This window comes from Acinonyx jubatus, chromosome B2 (assembly GCF_027475565.1).
Source record: "Acinonyx jubatus isolate Ajub_Pintada_27869175 chromosome B2, VMU_Ajub_asm_v1.0, whole genome shotgun sequence".
NCBI classification, from domain to species: domain Eukaryota; kingdom Metazoa; phylum Chordata; class Mammalia; order Carnivora; family Felidae; genus Acinonyx; species Acinonyx jubatus.
In genome coordinates this window covers 147,729,817-147,752,011 of record NC_069385.1, presented here as the reverse complement: position 1 = coordinate 147,752,011, position 22,195 = coordinate 147,729,817, and the positions used below count along the sequence as shown (strand labels likewise).

General features: G+C 43.4%; 1 protein-coding gene across 2 annotated transcripts in view; it reads right to left on the bottom strand.

Moving 5' to 3' along the window:
- Positions 1-5,681: 5,681 nt before the first annotated feature.
- PGBD1 (piggyBac transposable element derived 1) overlaps positions 5,682-22,195 on the bottom strand; it is a 28,094-nt gene continuing 11,580 nt past the window's right edge. For both annotated transcript variants that reach the window (XM_053223269.1, XM_053223270.1), the window contains exons 4-5: positions 10,895-10,991; positions 5,682-7,501 (exon numbers count right to left, since the gene is read on the bottom strand). In XM_053223269.1, the coding sequence (XP_053079244.1) occupies positions 5,947-7,501; positions 10,895-10,991 (1,652 nt within the window). In that variant the 3' untranslated portion in view covers positions 5,682-5,946. The remainder of the gene's footprint in view (positions 7,502-10,894; positions 10,992-22,195) is intronic.

Sequence of the window (22,195 nt, the reverse complement as noted above, 5' to 3'; positions counted from 1 at the left end):
GCCTCCTTTGTCGAAGCTTAATTGACCATATAATTTTGGATTTCTTTCCTGGATCTCTATTCTGTTCCAGTGCTTTATATGTCTGTTTTTGTGCTGGCACCATACTGTTTCAATTAGTACAGTTAGGGAGAATAGCTTGAAATCTGGGATCCTGACACCTCCAGGTTTGTTTTTTCAACGTTTTGGCTATATGGGGTCTTCTGTGGTTCCTATACAAATTTTAGGATTATTTGTTCTGGTTCTGTGAAAAATGCTGTTGGTGTTTTCACAGTGGTTGCATTAAGTCGGTATATTGCACTGGGTAATATAGATCTTTTAAGAGTAATTGTTCTCCCGCTCCAGGAACGCTCATGTTTTATTTATTTTTGAGAGAACACGTGTGTGCAAGCAGGGGAGGGGCAGAGAGGGAGGGAGACACAGAATCAGAAGCAGGATCCAGGATCCCAGCTGTCAGTCCAGTGCCAGATGTGGGGCTCCAACCCACAAACCATGAGATCATGACTTGAGCTGGTGCTTAACTGAGCTGCCCAGGCTTCTGGGGAGCATGGACTGTTTGACTGTTTGTGTCATTGTCAGTTTATTTCACCAGTGTTCTTATAGTTTTCAAAGTACAGCTCTTTTACCTCCTTGGTTAAGTTTGTTCCCAGGTATTTGATTGTTTTGGTGTAATTGTAAATAGGGTTGTTCTAATTTCCTTCTACTGCTACTTCATTATAAGTGTATTGATTTTTGTTTTCTGCAACCTTACTGAATTCATTTATCAGTTCTAGTTTTCTGGTGGTGTCTTTAGGATTTACTCCATGTAGTGTCATGTCATCTGCAAATAGTGAAAGTTTTCCTTTTTCCTTACCAATTTGGATGCCTTTTATTTCTTTTTCTGGTCTGATTGCTGCCGCTAGCACTTTGAATGCTATGGTGAAAAAAGTGGTGAGAGTGGGCATCTTTGTCTTGTTTCTGATCTGAGGAGAAAAGCTTCCCCCCCCCCCCCCACCCCGTTGAGTTTGATGTTAGCTGTGGCTTTTTCATATATAGCCTCTATTATGTTGAGGTATGTTCCCTCTAAACCTTCTTTGTTGAGGGTTTACACTATGGATGTCGTACTTTGCCAAATGCTTCTTCATCTATTGAAATGGGTCATATGGTTTTTACCCTTTGTCTTGTTGATGTGAGGTAGCATGTTGATTTGCAAATGTCAAACCACATTTGCATCTGAGGAATAAATCCCACTTCATTGTGATGCATACTTTCTAAAATATATTCTTGGAATCAAATTTGCTAATATTTTGAAGATTTTTGTGTCTGTGCTCATCTGAGATATTGGCCTGTAGTTTTTCTTTTTTGGTTAGTGGTGTCTTTGTCTGGTTTTGGTATCTGGGTAATGCTGGCCTCATAGAATGAATTTGGAAGCTTTCCTTCCTCTTTTTTTTTTTTTTTTTTGCAATTGTTTGGAAGAGTAGATGTTAACGCTTCTTTAAATGTTTGGTAGAATTCACCTGTGAAACCATGAGGCCCTTGACTTTTTTTTCTTGGGAGCTGATTACCAGCAATGAAATTTGAGTCTGTAATCATTCTGTTCAAATTTTCTATTTCTTCTTGATACAGCTTTGGGATGTTACATGTTTTTAGGAGTTCATGCATTTCTTCTAGGTTGTCCAACTTGGCATGTAATTTTTCATCATATTCTCTTAATCCTTTGTATTACTGTGGTATCGGGTGTCAGCTATCTTTTTTCTGATTGTGTTTGAGTCATTTTAGGAGTCTGGTTTAAGGTTTATCGATTTTTGTTGATCATTTCAAAGAAACCATCTCCTGGTTTCATTGATCTGGTTTTTTTTTTTATAGTTTTAATTTTTTTTTTTTTATTAAGTAGTCTTCATGTTCAGTGCAGAGCCCAACACAGGGCCTGAACTCACAACCCTGAGATCAGTCCCTGAGCTGAGATCGAGTCAGATGCCTAGCCCACTGACCCACCTAGGTGCCCCTGCTGTAATCTTTCTTACCTTTCTTCTACTGATGTTGGAATTGGCTTTTTTTTTTTTTTTCTTCTTCTGGCTCCCTTAGGTGTAAGGTTAAATGGTTTTTGAGATTTTACTTTTTGTTGTAGGCTTGTATTACTATAAACAAACCGCTTGTGCATTTCAAAGATTTTTGTCCTAAATGTTTTAATTTTCATTTGTTTCCATGCTTTTAAAAAAAATTTCCTCCATGATTGCTTGTGTGACCCATTCATTGTTTAGTAGCATGTTATTTAACCTTCTTTTATAGGTGTTCTTTCCAGATTTTTTTCATGGTTGATTTCTAGTTCCTCAGCATTGTGATGGGGGTGCAGGAAATGCATAGTATGACTTTGGTCTATTTGAATTTGTTGAAATTTGTGATCTATTTCGAATAGTGTTCTGTGTGCACTTGAGAATAAGTGCATTCTGCTGTTTTAGGATGGAATGCTGTAAATGTATTTGTTAGATCCATCTGATCCAATGTGTCGTTCAAAGCCACTTTTTCCTTGATGTTCTGTTTGGATGATCCATTCGTGTATAGGGAGTAATAAAGGTCCCCTATTAGTATATTACTATGGCTACTTCCTTTATGTTTGTTACTAGCTTCTCTGTTTTGGTGATTATGATTATATAGTGTCCTTTCTTCTTGTAACAATCTGTATTTTAACACCTATCCCTTTCAGTTAGTGTTGTTGTATTTGGGGGGTAAATACCCCATAGTGCAATCCTTGAATCATAGGGCAATTCTGTTTTTAATATTTTGAGGAACCACTGTGCTTGTTTTTCATAATGGCTGCACCAACTTGCATCCCCAGCAACAGCGCAAGAGGGTTCCTTTTTCTCCACTTCGGCAAGGACACTTATTTTTTGTGTTAATTTCTTGTTAATTTTAACCATTTTGAAAGGTGTTAGGTGATACCCCATTGTACTTTTGATTTACATTTCCCTGATGGTGAGTTATGTTGAGCCTCTTCATGTTACTGTTGACCATCTCGATGTCTTTTTTGGAGAAATGCCTGTTCATGCCTTCGGTTTCTGTTTCATGGTGTTTGTTTTGGTCTTCTGCTTATTAGAGTATTTGTTGGTCTTGTTGTAGAAGTTCTTTATATATTTTGGATAGGTCATTTGCAAATATCTTCTCCAATTTAGTAGGTTGCCTTTAAGTTTTGTTTTCTTTGCTGTGCCAAAGCTTTTAATTTTGATGTAGTCCCAGTAGTTTGTTTTTGCTTTTATTTCCCTTGCTCTGGAGAACAATGCTGCTATGGTCAGTGTCCGAGAAATTACTGCCTGTGTGCTCCTTTAAGATTTTTAGGGTTTTAGGTCTCATGTTTAGGTCTTTAATCCATTTTTGAGTTTATTTTTGTGTATGGTCCTCCAGGGGCACCTGGCTGGCTCAGTTGGTAGAGTATATGGCTCTTGATTGTGAGTTTGAGCTCCACGTTGGGTGTAGAGGTTACTTTGAAATAAAATCATGGGGCACCTGGGTGGCTCAGCTGGTTGAGTACCCTAATCTTTAAAAAAAATTTTTTTTAATTTTATTTTTTGAGAGGCAGAGACAGAGCACATGTGGGGGAGGGGCAGAGAGAGAGGGAGACACAGAATCCAAAGCAGGCTCCAGGCTCTGAGCTGTCAGCAGAGCCAGATGCGGGGCCTGAACTCACAAACCATGAGATCATGACCCGAGCTGAAGTCGGATGCTCAACTGACTGAGCCACCCAGGCACCCCAAGTACCCTACTCTTGATTTAGGCTCAGGTTAGGACTCCACAGTTGTGGGATCAAGCCCCACATTGGGTTCTGCACTAAGAAAACCTTTAAAAATATTTTAAGTAACGTCTACACCCAACATGGGGCTTGAACTCACAACTCCAAGATCAAGAGCAATACGCTCTATCAACCTAAGCCAGCCAGGCATCCCCAAAATAAAATATAAATTTTTTAAAAATTAAAAAAATTAAATCCAACTTAGCATATATCACAACAGTGATTTCAGGAGTAGATTCCTTAGATTGCTTTAGCTATTTGAGGTCTTTTATTTAGAAAATCTTAGGTTTTTTTTCTAGTTCTGGAAAATGCTATTCATATTTTGGTAAGGATTGCATGAAATCTATAGATTGCTTTGGATATTTATAGGTGTTTTAACAGTATTTGTTCTTCCAACCCATGAGCATGGAATATCTTCCATTTGTGTAGTCTTCAATTTCTTTCATTAGTGTTCTATAATTTGCAGAGTACAGGTCATTCACTTCCTTGGTTAAGTTTGTTACCTACGTATTATTTTTGGTGCAACTGTAAATAGGACTATTTCTTTCTGCTGGCTCATTGTAAGTGTATAGAAATGCAGTAGATTTCTGTGTATTGATTTTTGTATATTGCTTCCTTACATATTATCAGTTCTAGTAGGTTTTGGTGGAGTCTTTAGGGTTTTCGATACATAGTGTCATGTCCTGTGCAAACAGTGAGTGTTTTACTAATTCCTTACCAATATGGATACCATGGATACCTCTTATTTATGTCATCTAGTTGTTCTGGCTAGGACTTCTCAGTGCTATTTTGAATAAAAGGGGTGATAGCAGACCTCCTTGTCTTGCTCCTGATCTGAGGAGAAAAGCTCTGTTTTTCACATTATGTTGGCTATGGATTTTTCATATAAGGCCTTAATTATGCTGATATATTCCCTCTAGACCTGCTTTGCAGAGGGTTATCATGAATCAGCCAATGTACTTTGTCAAATGCTTTTTCTACATCTATTGAAACAGTCACCTGGTTTTTATCCTTTCTTTTATTGTGATGTATCACATTGTTTTGTGAATACTTAACCACACTTGCATCCTGGGAATTAATCCTGCTTGATAGTAGTGTATGATTTTTTAAAATCTGTTGGATTCAGTTTGCTAATATTTTCTTGAGGATTTTTGTGTCTGTGTTCATCAGATATTGGCCCTTAGTTCTTTTTTTTTTTTTTTTTTTTTTTGTGGTGTCTTTATCTGGTTTTGGCATCAGGATAATGCTGGCCTCATAAAATTAATTTGGAAGTTTTCTTCCTATCCAATTTTTGGAATATTTTGGGAAGAGTGGGTATTAATTCTTCTTTAAATGTCTGGTGGAATTTTCCTGTGAAGAACTTTCCTATGAAGTTGTGTGGCCCTGGACTTTTGTTTTTTGGGAGTTTTTTGATTACTTATTCAATTTCATTTCTGGTGACTGGTCTGTTCAAATTTTCTATTCTTTTGCTTTGGGAGGCTAGGTTTCTAGGAATTTGTCCATTTCTTCTAAGTTGTCCAGTTTATCGGCACATATGTTTTCCCCAACTGATTTCAACAGGGGCTTTATGTCAGCTTTACTCCTAATTTCTTTTCCTGATGGTGCTGTCGTTACCTGATTTGCTTCATATTTCATCATTTTTCTCAGTTTTCAAAGGCACTGCTTCACTTCCAGTTTTTCCTCTGTAGCACTCTTCTTCAGCATGCTCACCCGGCCCTTCTCTCCTATGCACCATCTGATCCAGTTTTATACTAAAGCTGAGGTCTTCAGCCTCTTATCACCTAAGGTTTTAAGATCATCTGTACATCATGAGCCCCGCCTTAAATTTTCAATTGTAGATTCAGCATCAGTCTTTGGATATTATGGCATTGCCTGAATTAAAAAAAAAAAAACAAAACAAAAATAAAACCTCCACAAAGAATTAAAGAGACACAATTTCCTTCTTTCAATGCACAAATTAATCCAAGTTATTTCCCACATGTTTCACACCAAAATTAGTCATAGAAAAAGGTGTAGCACTCAGTCAATACAATTTTTTAAATTACTTCTTTGAAACTTTACATAGGTCATAGATAAGACTTTTTAAAATGTTAATTTCATTACATCAGGTTTGCTTTGGAAGGGTACAATCTGATATATACCTGTGATTTTATCTTGTTAATACTAGCATGCACATTTTATCTGCCTTAATCTGATAGATTAGCATTGTTCTCCAAGTAGAAATGTGCAACATATCTCCGAAAATCCAAGAGGTCTAGAGAGGTATCTGGGTTACAGGCTCTGTGTAGCTGCCATGCATTGTTCATGGCTACATCAATTATGTAGCTCACTAAAATTGAGTACCATTTTTTGCTTCTTATTCTCACCCTGTATTTGGAAATGATTTCATCCATTTTAGCTACACCTTCCTTGCATTCATCATACAACTTGACTATAGACGGTTGAGCTATCTGATGGATCTCCTCATCATCGGCACAACAACTTAGCTCACTGGTCGGTTCTATGCCTACGGCATTGGAGCACAGACTGATGATGCCATCTCCATGCCAACGACACAAAATTATCTCCTCATTTTCTTCGACTTGGAAATCGAAATACCCCTTCTTCATTTTTTTCATATGTTCTACATTCATAAGGGGACATTTTTCAGTCCTGTTCTCACGAATTGTTCCTGTTGCCCTCACTCCTTTCTTCTTCAAGGCTGACACCAATTTGACACTTGTAAAGAAGCTATCAAAACACAGGTGATAGGGATATTGGCCTCTCTCTAAAAGGACATCAGCAAAATGCATCACTAGATTTCCACCTAAACCAAGGTTAAGATCCTTATCCACCATCACAGATGATTCTTCTTGATGGGGCTCAAACCAAACCAGATAACCCTGTGTGGTTGTGCCACACCAAATTTTATAGCCAATTCTAATAGGTTTCCCATTCAGGAATTGGTCACTATCAAAGCATTCACACATTGTCTTATCAAAATAATAGTGTTCTTCAAGGGGAGCATAGAGGAGGAAATTTCTATTCATTTGCTTTATGAGAGGCCTCAACTTTGTAAACTTATCTTTTTGATCTAGGTGGTTGTTATCTGCAAAATGTAGGTATGAGAAAATCAATTCAAATCTGTCCCTTCTAATTGCATCCTTGACTAGGTTCTGATCGGTATCAGAGATTTCCCAATACATTCCCCTTCTGGGACGCCTCACAAATCCACTCAAAAGCAAGATCCCAAACAGACACCTTATTTCCTGAACTGTGACTTCCAAGTTGACATTTTTCTGAGATGCATAATTATTGGTTTCATTGACAATCAAGCTGAATGTTTCGTCATCAAAAAATAATTCAAAGAGTTCTACTGGGTTCAACTTTTCACTTTTGAGATTCAAAAGTCCAGAATCCAGTGCTGACCAGCTTGGAAAGTTGGGTTTAAGATCTCTTTTGGTCCAATTCTTCTCTGGGACGTTTGATATCTTTAGCCTTTTTGGAGCAGGGTGGGCCTCAGGCTTGTTCTCTTCTTCTACATCTGAGTCACCAGAAAATGCAAGGCCTTGGAGCAGTTCACTCACTCGAGCTTTGTCCTTTTTTCTCCCTTTTCGGGTAATGTCTCCTGCAGCATATTCCAAGGAGGAGATGTGCATTCGGGCCCACAAGTCACCTGGGTGACGGTCCTTCAGGGTGTTCATATGTACAACTGTCCTGTCAGTACAGATTGAGGTACCAGGTGGCTGGAGCATACAATCTCTGGAAATGAAAAAATTACCATATTATAAAAATCCTTAGTCTTCCTCACCATGACATCATGAATCTGGTGACACCTAAGTATTCTTCTGCAAAGACTACCCCCTTCTCACTCCTAGGACTTTGGCCAGACCTAACACTGGGGGCCTCCCTCCCAGTCGCTGTTGAGTCTGAAACAAGGAACTGGGCAGCTGAGGGCAGTGCCTCCCCCATCTTCAGGAGCGAGTGGCAAACATCCCATGTTCCTTTGGGCCCAAGTTGAATCACCCCAGCCTCTACAGTGGGAGATGGGCCGAGTCCTCTGCTTCAGGGCTTCCCTGTCCAGTTGAGCTTCTGTCAGTAACGAAGCTGAGGTTTTCCAGAATCCTTTTACTCCTGTAGCTCTATCAATTGACTCTAAACCTGGACCAGGAAGGGGGTTATTTACTGGGCTTCTTCACACCTCTCACAGGATTTCTGAACACAGAAGGATCTACATTCATCTGGTGGACACTCTGCTCTGGGGAGAAACTCAAACTTCCTGCCTTTGAACTGATTTTTATGGGGTTACAAGGAAGCAAGCTAAAGTTACCAAGATGAAACCAACAGGACATTAAACAGTCTAGTTCTAAAAGACTGAAGGGCAAAAAGCAGTGAAGGGAATAGAAATCACACTACATGTATTGACTCATTTGCTTAAAGCCTTTATCATCCGAGGTGTCTCCAGTGTGCTTGTCTGGCCCATTCAACACACCATCCTAGGGTTCCCAAATACTCTCAACTGCAGGGACCCTCCTCGGCCCTGTTGTCATGCTCAATCGCTACCCTTGCATCTCACCAACTCCTCCCTTCCCTCCCTACTTGTGGACCTCATGATCCATCACAGCAGCCCCTCTCAGGCCAGGATCATCCAGTGGAGACCCTGGCTGGTTCTTCTCAATCCACACCCCAGAGCGAGCAGGGCCGCAGATATCCCATGAGGGACACTGACGCTCCTTCCCTCTTGCCCCTTTATCCCCTTTCCCCACACTCCACATCTTGGTATCCGCAAACAGAGCCTTGTTTCCTACTCCAAAGAGGACCATTGCTCAGGCAGAAACCTGCTCATTGAGACGGTCTGCCTTCCATGGATCCTGTAACTCCTCCCAGTCTTCTCCAACCCTGTCTGGGCACAGGCACATTCACGTCTCTGTCTGCTTCCTCTCCATCTCCTCTGCATCTAGCAAATTCCTGCCTGGTGCCCGAGTCTTGTTTCAGAGGTCAGTGCTCTGGGACGCCGCCTCCAGCATCCCAGGTCTCGGCCGGGTGCCTCTCCATACCCACAGCACAGGCACATGTCCCGCTGCACTGTGGTTCTGTCTGCTCCGCTGTGCCCTCCTATGACCCACTGCAGGTGGGGGTTCTCTGTGACACAGGCCTCTGAATACAAGTGGTGAAATGCTTCCTGAATGAGTGGAAGAAAAAAATATCTAAGTTGGAAACTTCTAAAGATGTGCCTGGAAAATGGTCTTGTCAACCAAACTCTCTTGACCTCTCCTGTCAGTTCATCCTGGATTCTCCAAACCAAGTTCTTGATGCATACCTCTGTCTAGTTCACCTTGACCTGTGACACCCAGAGAAAGCTTCCCTAATTATCCGCTTCATGACAGTGGCAGAGTCGGGGACTTTCCTGCCAATGCTGCTTGCCCTCTTCCCTTTAGCCAGTCAGAGACCCCGTTCTGGGGGCAGCAGTGCGTCCAGGTAAAGGCATGAATTGGTCTAAGCCAGGCATAGTAATGCCATTCCCCTTTCCTTGGTACCCCCCGTCCCCAGCCTCTCTTACAGCCAGAGGTGGTCACAGAAGTCCGTTTCTGCCTGTGAGGAACGGGGGAGGGCAGGGGGAGACCTCTCCTTTCGTGGTGCCAGGAACAAACAAGGGCAAAGGTGCCCTCCTACCTCCTTTCTGTACTCGAGCTGCAGGGACCGTCATGGTCCTCGGTCAGAAACCAACACACTAAGGATGGTAGAACAAGAGACCAAGAGCCTGGATCCTTCGGTTTGAGAACTGAGTAATGACAGATGCTGGAAGGGTGGGAACCCTCTACTGAGCCGAGTACAGGTGGGGTGTTCTTCTCAGAAGTCAAGTCGGCAATACTGAGCTAACTTTAGTAAAACACACACTACGACTCGGAGTTCTGTTCCTAGGTGTTTGTCCCAAAGAAGTTCTCGCACAGGGGGCACGTAGAGGCTGTTCCGTGCAGCAGTGTCCCTGCTGACGGGGACCTGGAAGTAGCTGGGTGACCATCTCTGGGGAAGCTGACAGGCCATAGATGTACGTTACAGATAGTATGTGGCAGCTGTAGGTAAAGGAGTAGATGTGTGCAGATAGCTCCTAAAACGTTATGCTGAGTGACAGAATATTCACAATACTATTTAAGTAGTTTAAAACATTTACATCAAAGTGCATATTTTTGACAAACAAATATTGACAATGGGTACACATTATGGCCCTAAATGGTAGAAGGAAAGGAGAGTTAGTAGTGGGGGGGAAAAGTGGGAAAGAAAGTGTGTGTGTGTGGCTGGGCAGGGGTAATGGTGGGGAGATGCTGAGTCAGTTTCTGTTCACTGAAGTTAAATGTCTGACAGGCACAATATATTCCTATTTTGCAGTTAGAATGGTCACAAAACGTGTCTGGTAGAGCTTGGTTCGGACCTCAAAAGCTTTATGAAAAATTTCACTTCTCTTAAGCTTTAAGACATTTCCATTTTCACTAAGATTTAGCCCCATTTCCCTGAGATGAGCAAGTGTCCCCCCACCCCAGGCTTCAAGCTAATTGTCCCATGATGTTTTCTTCCTCCTCTGTGCTCATCTCAGAGGAGCCAATGGCCTCACCCAAATCCAACCCGCTGCCTTTGATCAGGTCCTTCCCTCTCTGCTTTAGGAGTATCTGTGCTACATCTCCCTCCCTTCCCTTTCCCCTTTCCTCCACATCCAAGGCTTATTAAGTACCTACTACTATCTTTAATTTCCGCTTCATCAGCCACTTTCCTGGTAGTTCTTGTTCAGGACTCTCCCAGTGCTCTCCGTTTCTTCACTGCCATGATAGCCCTCACTCTTGTCTGAATTCTCTTCCTTTTCTGGCTTTTCTTCTCTGTAGCTCCACCAAGACAGAAGGGAACCCAGGGAAAAGTGGCCAGGCAGGGTAAACAGAGTCAGGATAGGATTCCTGGGGGCAACTGTGTACCAACCGAAGGTTTTGTATAATGAGGATACTGACCGGTCCCGTTCCTGGCCCGGGGCCTCCTGCCATTCCTGAAGTGAGAGTAGTTCTCTTCCTGTATCCTTCCAGGGAAGCAGCTTTGACCAACTAGGTTCTCTGGTCATTCCAATTTGTTCTTACAGCTGCAGGATCAGTTCCACTTAACATGGACACTCACCTGTTGGGTGCTCCTGAGGCCTCAGCACCTTGTTGTATTTCTTCAAAAGTTTCTTGCTTTGCATTAAACAATCCATCTTTACTTACAGCTTCTTCAGCTAAAATAAGAATATAAATGTCATCATCTGCATTTTTCCCCCTCAATTCAATATCCAGAGGGAATAGGATTTTCAAATTAAAATAATCATCAGGTGCCCCAGAAGTGCCATCACAGCCAGTCCTACAAAGTGTAGCACAGCATGGGAAGCTCCCCAGGGCCAGGTCAGAGTTAATGATGGGAAGGGGAGCAGCCCAAGGCTGTCACTACTTACCAGATGGAAGTCTGTAACCTTCTGAGCTGAGTTTCCATAGAGGAGCTCTCTCCCCTCTGAGCCAGACTCAGAAGTAGCCATTCTGGGAAATTGGCAAAGGACAGCCTCTTGGGGTCTTCACTGTGGTAAGGACAGGGGTCCAGTTGTGAAGGGTGGTGGCTTCCACACTGTAGACCAGTGGTGCCAAGACAGGGACCATCCTTGCCTCTCTCCTGGGCTGTGAGGGTCGGCAGCAGTCCAGAGGGTTCTCTGGCTGGGAGGTCCCTTGTTCTGATCTCTGCCTTCACATTATAAGGACACCAGTCACCAGCCCTGGGGCCCTCCCAGATCCTGTACAACCTCATCTTCACTTGCTTATACCCACAGAGTGTCTTTCAAAATCAGACCACACTCATAGGTACCTACAGTTAGGGACGCAGATCTTTCAGGGGGACACAGTTCAACCCACACCGTCAGTTACATTGAAAATCCTGTAAGTTTTACTTCCTATACAATTCTTTTCATAAGAGTAAATTAAGAACAGAAGACTCTGGGTTCAACAGGATCAGGAACCAGTTAGAATCCGCAGTAAGGGACCAAGTGAGGAGAGGACTCCACAGGCACATGTTTTGAGAAAACTGAGGTAGCAACACAGGACTTAAATTTTAACTGAATGACTAGGAAAATGATTGAACCACCGTGAGATCAAGGAAAAAAAGGGTCATCTGTGGTAATGTGAAGTTTTGCTAAGGACAGAATTCCCATTACCATCGTAACTGTGAGGTCTGTGCAGGAACACCAAGAATATAAAGGAGTGTGAGGAGGAACCTCCCAAAATAAAGCATCAGGCCCTGAGCCTCAAAGGAGTGGAGGCACAGTCTGCGACCAAGCATCTCCCTGCCCTTCCTCCCTCCCTCCCTCCAGACGTGGATGTGCCGCCTCCACACGGTACAGAATGAGGCAACAGCCGGTCATTGAAACGAGCCCCTGCGCGAGGCACGCATGGTCTGCTCTTGTCACAAGGGGAACGCAGGGGGCTGGTGCCGCCCCAGAAGCTCCCACAGGTGAGGACTGCTACCCACGTGCCCGTGAGCTGGGAGGAGACAGGAGTCCCGCGTGAGACCTGACAGCCTTGACGAGCGCCTTTTGTGGGGGCCCGGCCTGCACACCTTCTGTATAGTGAACATCCCCCATCGCCGTGTCCACTTTGCCAGGGAGCCTACCATTCTAAAACTTCAGGGCCTGCCATCCACACAACGGACTGCTTATGAACTGGTCAAGTGCTTTACGGTGATGCACTTGTACATATCAGAGGAGGGAGAAGCTAGTGCTAAAGGAGAAATTAAGCTGAGAACAGATACAAGGCCAGGGGGAAACGGGAAAGTAGAAAAGAGGAAGAATTGTGGTGACAGGGAAATAAAGACACCCCCCCCCCCCCCGCCAGACACAAATACAAGTGACATAAGACGTGAGGTAAAAATGTTAGGAATGTGCCACATAGGAGCTGATTCCAGAACGACCGACAATAAGTGGGGCACCTGGGGGGGGGGGGGGCTCAGCCAGTTAAGCGTCCGACTCTTGATCTTGGTGTGGGTCATAGGATCCAGCCCCGGGTCGGGCTCTGTGCTGGGCCTGGAGCCTGCTTGAAATCGTCCCTCTCCCCGACACTTACACGCTCTCTCACATAAAAGTAAGCTACACTACCCATGAAACTAATGTAACATTGCATGTTAACTACGCTGGAGGTAAAATTAAAATAAATAAAAAATTTCAAAGGCATGTAAAGTCAGGGGCACCTGGCTGGCTCAGTTGATAGAGTATGTGACTCTTAATCTCAAGGTCATGAGTTCAGAGCCTACTTAAAATAAAGGCACATAAAGCCAAACAGACCTTTGTTGATTGACTGCTTAATCAATGACCCATTAATTAACATGCCCAGGTCCCACCGTTGGCAGATAGCAGAGCTGGAATTCAGACCTCCACCTATCCTTCTTCTTGTCTTTCTGGAATGTTTTCCTCCTGTCCTGGAGCCTGGGGCCAGAATGCTTCTCTCATCTGAAGGATGCCAGGAATGAAAGTAGGTTGTGGGCTGCACGTGGCTCTCCCAGACCCTCCGTTCACATCACCTTTAGGCCATCGTGCTGTCTGGTCTTGACCCTGATGGACAATCCTAAGGCCTTGGCTGCTGGGGCAACCACACCACTGAGGCAGGCACAACTCTAGCCTGCTCAGTTGAGAGAGTGAAGGAAACCAGTTTGGAGGCTAAGGCCTAAACCACTGCCCTTTAATGAAGGCAGGGATCACACCATTCAAATGCCGATATATTGTACCACAATGTGAAACCCTTGACCACTATCTCCTCCTCACTGCTCTGCTGCCTCAGCATCTAAGTTCAAGATAACAGAAAATTGGATTCCTTGGATAATGCAAGAGGCAATTTTGCAAATCACCCTGAGCTAAGAAGAGGCACCAGAATACTACAAAATCAGTTACTGCCTAATGAGATTCTGTGGGTATTTAAGGTTCACACCTGAATACTGACAGTAAGAAGAGGTGTGTCTAAAAATTCTCAGAGGAGGCACAGTTCCCTCTTTCAACCATCTGACCATCGTTTGGGTGCACGGGAGGGAAGGAAGGGTGGAATTTTCTGCTAAAGACAGCTAAGAACTATGCGAGTATGGGGGCTATGTCATCTGACAATGAGGCCATAGAATTGGCAGGCAGAAAACAGGACACAGGCAAGAAAGAACTGAAGGCCACGAACCAGTCCTATGTGGCCCCCAAAGGAATGAAGAGACAAACTCAGCAGAAGCCAGAACACTCATCAGCATCAGCTATTAACTGAGCTTCGACTATATGCACAGCAGTGGGCCTGGAGCAAAGGAGGTACAAGCTAAGGAGTTTGCTCTCGGTGGGTTGGGTTTACAGACTGACCAGAGAAAGAGAATGTAGACAAACTGGGTTTGCTGGCAAAAGAACGGAGTTAGACTGCTGGGAAGATGGCACTCACCTCCTTTCTCGGACACAACTACCTAACACTCATCATAGTGTAAATGCCCCAGAAAGCAACCCGAAGGCTGGCAGAACAGAGCCACAACTCAATGTAAAGAAGAGGACACATGGAAGAAGGTAGAAAGGGTGAAGATACAGTGAGGAGCTAATACCCACAGGACTCTCCCCGGGGTGGGTGCATCTGCAGGCACAGGGAGGGTAGACAGACAATCACAGGGTTGCCCATGTGGGAAGATGAAGCCTCATAACATTTGGCTTTGAAAACCAGAGGGGCCGAATTTCAAGATTCTTACAACCAGCAGAACTTAAAATCTGGAATTTTAAAAATCACCAGGCTTGGGGCACTTAAGTGGCTCAATCGGTTGGTTCATCATCCAACTTCAGCTTGGGTCATGATCTCATGGTTTGTGGGTTCAAGTCCTGCGTCAAGCTCTCTGCTGTCAGTGCTGAGCCGGTTTGTGATCCTCTGTCTCCATCTCTCTCTCTGCCCCTGCCCCACTCGTATCCCTGCCTTCTCTCTTTCAGAAATAAACATTTAAGAAAAAAATCACCGGACTCCGCTCTGGGAAAGAATGGAGGCCAAGAGAAAACTAAGTCCCTGCCCTTAAAGAGACGACACAACAGCCCATGGAGATTCAGCATAGAAGCAGCAGTTGGAAAAACACCTGGGGCCTATGGGAGGCAGAGTTCTTTGCTAAGCTCAGAGCATGTCTGCAGGGACAGAACCCTGGAAGACCACCCCCCCAGGGACAAAGGAGCCAGCAGGTGCCATTTCTCTCCCCCAGCCCCCAGGATAGACACATGGAGACCTGCGGGAGCTAGTGCAGCAGTAACAGTCACTACCTAACTTACTTACACCTCACCCTGCACTTTGGGGGATCTGACCCCTCCAACCAGGCCTGCCCCAGCACTGTGGGTACCCTCCCCAGAGGACCGTCGAAAACCTTGCTAACACCACCTCTCCCCAACTCGCAGATGTGATGGATCCGCCTCTTCCAACCCAGCTGGCCTCAGTCCCCATTCACAGAGGGCTGTGCAGAAAACCTTAAAGCTGCACCTTGGGGATCCACCCCTCCACTACACTTGTGGCCAGAGCGCATCCAAACCGGGGCCACAGGCATGGCAGCATGCAAGCAGCCCAAATGAGCCACCGCCACTCCAGAGTGACTCCTGCTCCAGGGAGAGGAGAAGAGAGTCCTACGTACCACTCCAGGTATAGCCCCAGCAGTGGGCCGGGGGCAGAGAGCTGGTCTGGTCTGGTTGCAGGTCCCACCACCAACGAAAAGTTTCTCAGGTGACAACACAGGGAAAGTGCCCAACAGTCTCCTGCTACTGCATCTCTGGCAAACACCTGGTCTGACTCCATTCGTGCTCGATGCAGTCGCAAGCTGCTTCACTAACACCACAGGGATCCCAGAAGGAGTAGGGAGAGAAAAGAGGGAAGAAAATTTACTTGAAGAAATAATAGCTGCAGACTTCCTAAATGCAGGGAAGGAAAAAGAAATCCAGATCCAGGAGGCAAGAGATCCGCCCCAAAAACTCAACCAAGGAGGTCCACATCAAGACACATGATAAATAAAACGGCAAAAGGTCACGATAAGGAGAGTTTTAAAAGCAAGAGGGTCAGCTGGGAAGATGGCACAGGAGACGGACCTTACGCTCGCCACGCCCCACATGAACAACTAGAGAATATCCACATCAGTGTATATAACCTGGAAGTTACCTGAAGACTGACAGAACAAACTCACAACTAAAGACCAAGAAGAGAGCACGCTGAAGAAGGCAGGAAGGGCAAGGATGCGGTCTGAGAGAGAAACAGACCAGACCATGGCCGTCCGTGGTGGGGAGGGAGCTGGTGGCAAGATGATGGGCAAAATCAGGCCTTCACACAGGGAGTCCACAAAAGAGAGAGCAAATTCCCATAACATCTGCCTCTGAAAGTGAGAGGGGCCAAATTTCTTGAGTTCTTATAACCAGTGGGACTCACATCCTAGAATTTTAAAAATTGGCGGGCTCAGTTCTGGGAGAGCCCGAAGGTATTAAGACGAGTCCCCACCCTTAGCGTGACAAACAGCCCGTGCAGGTACAGCGTGGAACGAACAGTCTGAAAAATGGCAGGGGCAGACAGGAGAGTGGTTTGCTCAACTCGGAACATGGCATGGAGAGACAGGGGTCATAGGGAGACCCTCCAGGAACAAAGGAGCTGGCAGGTGTCACTTATATCCCTCACCCCAGCATAAAAAGCAGCCACCTGAGGAACCAGCTCAGCTCCAACACTCTAAACATGACTTCCTTCCACCAAGCCCCCAGCCCTGCACATGGTCAGAGCTGCCCTTTCTAGTCCTCCTCAGATTAGTCTCTGCACCCAGGGCCTCGGCCCGCAGAAGAGCTGCACAAACCCTGCCAACACATCTCCTGACAGTGCACTTTGTAGGACCTCAGTTCCGGCAGCGACCAGGGCAGGTCACCTTTCACAAGTGACCTTTCACACCCCTTATTAAAACACACCCCACTCCCACTAGGGACTAAACACTGCACAGAAGAGGCAAAGAGAAGCTCTGCAGACAACTGGCTCACGGAAAAACAGGCCAAGATGCAAAAGCAGAACACACACAAGAGACATAGAAAACACTCCCTGGAGCACCAGGCCTAGGAACGGGACACTGCAGGGCAGGGCACTACAGGACCTCTTCTTCACAAGGCTCTTATCCTTAGGAGCAAGAGAAGTAGCTAACTTTCCTATCACACAGAAACACAGAGAACTGGAAAAAATGAGGAGAGAGAGAAATACGTCCCGAACAAAAGAACAAGACCAATCCACAGCAAGAGACCTAAGTGAAATGGATATAAGTAATATGCCTGATAGAGATTTTAATAATCCTAAAGATACTCACTGAACTTGAAAAAAAAAAGTGGAGGACATCAGTGAGACCCTTAACAGAATGGCAAAAAAGAACCAATCAGAGATCAAGAACACAATTCATGAAATTAAAAATACACTTGAAGGACAAATAATCCAGTGAAGAAATGGGCAAAAGACACGAATAGACACTTCTCCAAGGAAGACATCCAGATGGCCAACCGACACAGGAAAAAATGCTCTACGTCACTCATCATCAGGGAAATACAAATCAAAACCACAATGAGATACCACCGCACACCTGTCAGAATGGCTAACATTAACAACTCAGGCAACAACAGATGTTGGTGAGGATGCGGAGAAAGAGGAACCCTTTTGCACTGCTGGTGGGAATGCAAGCTGGTGCAGCCACTCTGGAAAACAGTATGGAGGTTCCTCAAAAAATTAAAAATAGAACTACCCTACAACTCAGCAATTGCACTACTACGTATTTATACAAGGGATACAAATGTGCTGTTTCGAAGGGACACAGGCACCCCAATGTTTATAGCAGCGATGTCGACAATAGCCAAAGTATGGAAAGAGCCCAAATGTTCGACAGATGAACGGATAAAGATGATGTGGTATATATAATGCAGTATTACCCAGCAATCAAAAAGAATGAAATCTTGCCATTTGCAATAACATGGATAGAACTAGAGGATATTATGCTAAGCGAAATTAGAGAAAGACAAATACCATATTGACTTCACTCATGTGGAATTTAAGATACAGATGAACATAAGGGAAGGGAAGCAACGTAATATAAAAACAGGGAGGGGGACAAAACATAAGAGACTCAAATATAGAGAACAAACAGGGTTGTTGGAGGGGTTGTGGGAGGGGAGATGGGCTAAATGGGTAAGGGGCACTAAGGAATCTACTCCTGAAATCATTGTTGCACTTCAAGCTAACTAACTTGGATGTAAATTTAAAATTAATTAATTTTTAAAAAATAAGCACATTGTGAAGAAAAAAACACACTTGAAGGAATAAATAGCAGGCTAGTCGAAAAAGAGGAATGAATTAACAAACTGTAAGACAGAATAATGGGAAGTAACCAAACTGAGAAACGGAGAAGCAAATTATGCAAATTAAGAATCCTTAAGGAATTCAGTGGTTCTACCAAGCCTAACATTCATATTATAGGGATCTCAGAAGAAGAGATAGAAAGGAGGGAGGGCTGCCTGGGTGGTTCAGTCAGTTGAGAATCCAACTCTTGATTGCAGCTCAGGTCATGATCTCATGGTATGCAGGCCTGAGCCCCTTGTGGGGCTCCATGCTGACAGTGGGGAACCTACTTGGGATTCTCTGTCTCTGCCCCTCCCTCTCCCCTGCTCATGCTCTCTTAAATAAGTAAACGTTTAAAAAAAGGAGGGGGGGGAGAAAATTGACTTGAAAAATAACTGAGGGGTGTCTCAGTCAGCTGACCACCCAACTCTTGATTTCGGCTTGGATCATGATCTCATGGTCGTGGGATCAAGCCCTGCATTGAGCTCCATGCTGGGCATGGAGCCTGCTTGGGATTCTTTCTCTCCCTATCCCTCTGCCCCTCCCCAACTCGTTCTCTCTCTCAAAAAAAAAAAAAAAAATGCTGAAAACATCTCTAATTTGGAGAAGGAAACATACCCAGATAGATTCAGGAGGCACAGAGATCCTCCCAAGAATTTAACTCAAGGAGGTCGACACCAAGACACATAGTAATTAAAACGGCAAAAAGTAAAAAAAATTAAAAAGGCAAAAAGTAGTGACAAAGAAAAAAATCTTAAAAGCATCAAGAGAAGAGAGTTGCATACAAGGGAAACCTGATAAGGCTATCAGATTTTTCAGCAGAAATTTGCAGGCCAGAAGGGAGTGGCCTGATATTCAAAGTGCTGAATGGGAAAAATCTGCAGCCAAGAAAACTCTATCCAGTGAGGCTATCATTCAGAATAGAAGGATAGATATAGAGTTTCTCACAAACAAAAACTAAAGGAGTCCATGACCACTAAAAAAGTCCTGTAAGAAGTATTAAAAGGGATTCTTTGAGTGGAAAGGAAAGACCATAAGAGTATAAAAAGTAAAAAAAAAAAAAAAAGAAAAAAGAAAATAAGTAAAAACGAGTATATCTGTAAAAATCAGTCAAGAAAGAGATTAGTAAAATATGACACCATATACCTAAAACTTGAATGGTGGGAGGGGGAGAGGAATAAAGAATGAGTTCAAAACTAAGTGACCATCATCTTTAAATGCAGACTGCTATATGCAGAAGAGGTTATACACAAACCTAATGGTAACCACAAATCAAAGCCAGTCACAGATATGCAAAGAATAAAAGAAATCCAAATATACAAGAAAGAAAGCCAACAAGCCATGAAAGAGGGCAAGAGGAGAAAGGACGAAGAAAATCTATAGAAACAATCACAAAAAAGTAAAAAATGGCAATAAATACTTGTCTATCAATAATTATGTTGAATGTAAACGGACTAAACAAATCCAATCAAAAGACATAAGGTGACATAGTAGATAAAAAAACAAGACCCATCTGTATGCTGCCTGTAAGCGCCTACTAAAGGCGGCTGCAGATTGAAATTGAGGGGATGGAGGAACACTTACGAATAAAGCCAGAGTAGCAATGCTTATATCGGACAAACTAGACTTTAAAACAAAGACTGTAAAAAGAGACAAAGAAGAGCACTATATAGTCAGGGCAAAATCCAACAAGAAGATATAACAATTGTAAGTATTTATGCACGCAACATGGCAGCATCCAAATACATAAAACAGTTAATAACAAACATAAAGGAAATAAATGACAGTAATAATAGTGGGAGGGGGTTAACACCCTTTGTGCATTAATGCACTGATCATCCAAACACAAAATCATCAAGGAAAAACTGGCTTTGATGGACCAGATGGATTTAACAGATATATTCAGAACATTCCATCCTAAAACGCCAGAATACACATTCTTTCTTTTTTTTAATGTTTATTTACTTTTGAGAGAGAGAGAGAGTGAGTTAGAGAGCAAGCAGGGGAGGGGCAGGGAGAGAGGGAGATAGAATCCCAAGCAGGCTTCAGGCTGCCAGCAAAGAACCCGATGCAGGGCTTGAACTCACAAACCGTGAGATCATGACCTGAGCCAAAACCAAGAGTTGAATGCTTAACCGACTGAGCCACCCAGGCGCAACACACATTCTTTTCAATTACACACAGAACATTATTCCAGAATAGATTACATATTAGGCCACAAAACAAATCTCAAAAGATGCAAAAAGATCAAAGTCATACCATGCATCTTTTCTAACAACAATACTATATTACTAGAAATCAGGGCACCTGGGTGGCTCAGTTGGCTAAGCACCTGATTCTTGACCTCAGTTCAGGTCTTAATCTGAGGGTTGTGAGTTTGAGCCCTGCACTGGGCTCCATGCTGGAAGTGAAGCCTAAAGAAAGAAAACAAAAGGGGCGCCTGGGTGGCTCAGTCGGTTGAGCATCCGACTCTGGCTCAGGTCATGATCTCGCAGTCTCTGAGTTCAAGCCCCGCATCGGGCTCTGTGCTGACAGCTCAGAGCCTGGAGTCTGCTTCAGATTCTGTGCCTCCCTCTCTCTCTGCCCCTCCCCCGCTCATGCTCGCTCTCTCTCTCTCTCTCTGTCAAAAATAAATATTAAAAAAAATTTTTTTTTAAAAAGAAAGAAAATAAAATTAAATGAAGGAAGGAAGGAAAACAAGAAATCAACCACAAGAAAGAATCTGGAAAGACCACAAATAACATGGGGGTTAAATAACATACTACTAAACAATGAATGGGTCAACCAGGAAACAAAAGAAATCAACAAGTACATGGAAACAAACGAAAATGACAATACAACAGTCCAAAACCTTGGGGATGCAATAAAAGTGATTCTAAGGGGAAGTTTATAGCAATACAGGTCTACCTCAAGAAGCGAGAAAAATCTCAAACTACCTAACCTTACACCTGAATGAGTTAGAAAAAGAACAAACAAAACCCAAAACCACCAGAAGAAAGTAAATAATAAAGATTAGAGCAGAAATAAATGATATACAAACTAAAAACACAATAGAACAGATCTGAGGGGCACCTGGGTGGCTCAGTCAGTTAAGCATCTGACTTCAGCTCAGGTCATGATCTCACAGTTCATGGGTTTGAGCCTTGTGTCAGGCAGGCTCTGTGCTGACAGCTCAGAGTCTGGAGCCGGCTTCAGATTCTGTGTCTCCCTCTCTCTCTCTCTGCCTCCCCCATCCATACTCTGGCTCTCACTCTCAAAAATAAACATTAAAAAACAAAACAAAAACAGATCAATGAAACCAGGAGCTGGTTCTTTGAAAAGATCAACCAGATTCATAAACCTCTAGTCAGATTCATTAAAAACAAAAACAGACTCAAAATCACAAATGAAAGAGTATAAATAACAATCAACACCACTGAAACACAAACCAAATAGAATATTATGAAAAGCTGTATGCCAACAAATTAGACAACCTAGAAGAAATGGATAAATTCATAGAAACAAAGAAACTACCAAAGCAGAATCAGGAAGAAACAGATAGTTTGAACAGACTAATTACCAACAAGAAGATTAAATTAGCAATCAAGAAACTCCCAACAAACAAAGTCCAGGACCAGATGGCTTCACAGGCAAATTCTACCAAATATTTAAAGAAGAGTTAGCACCTATTCTTCTCAAATGATTCCAAAAAGTAGAAGAGGTAGAAAGGCTCCCAAATTAGTTCTATGAGGCCAGCATTACCCTGATTAAAAAAAAAAAAAAAAAAAAAAAAAAGATAAAGACACTACCAAAAAAGAACTACAGGCCAATATCTCTGATGAACAGATGCAAAAATCCTCAACAAAATATTAGCAAACCTAAGCCAACAATACATTAAAAACATCATTCACCACAATAAAGTGGGATTTATTCCAAGGATGCAATAGTGATTTGATTCAATATTTGCAAATCCATCAATGTGATATAGCAATAAAAGGATAAAAACCATATGATCATTTCTTTCTGTTTTTAGTTTATGTATTTATTTGAGAGAGACAGAGCATGAGTGGGGAAGGGGCAGAGAGGGAGAGAGAATCTCAAGCAAGCTCCA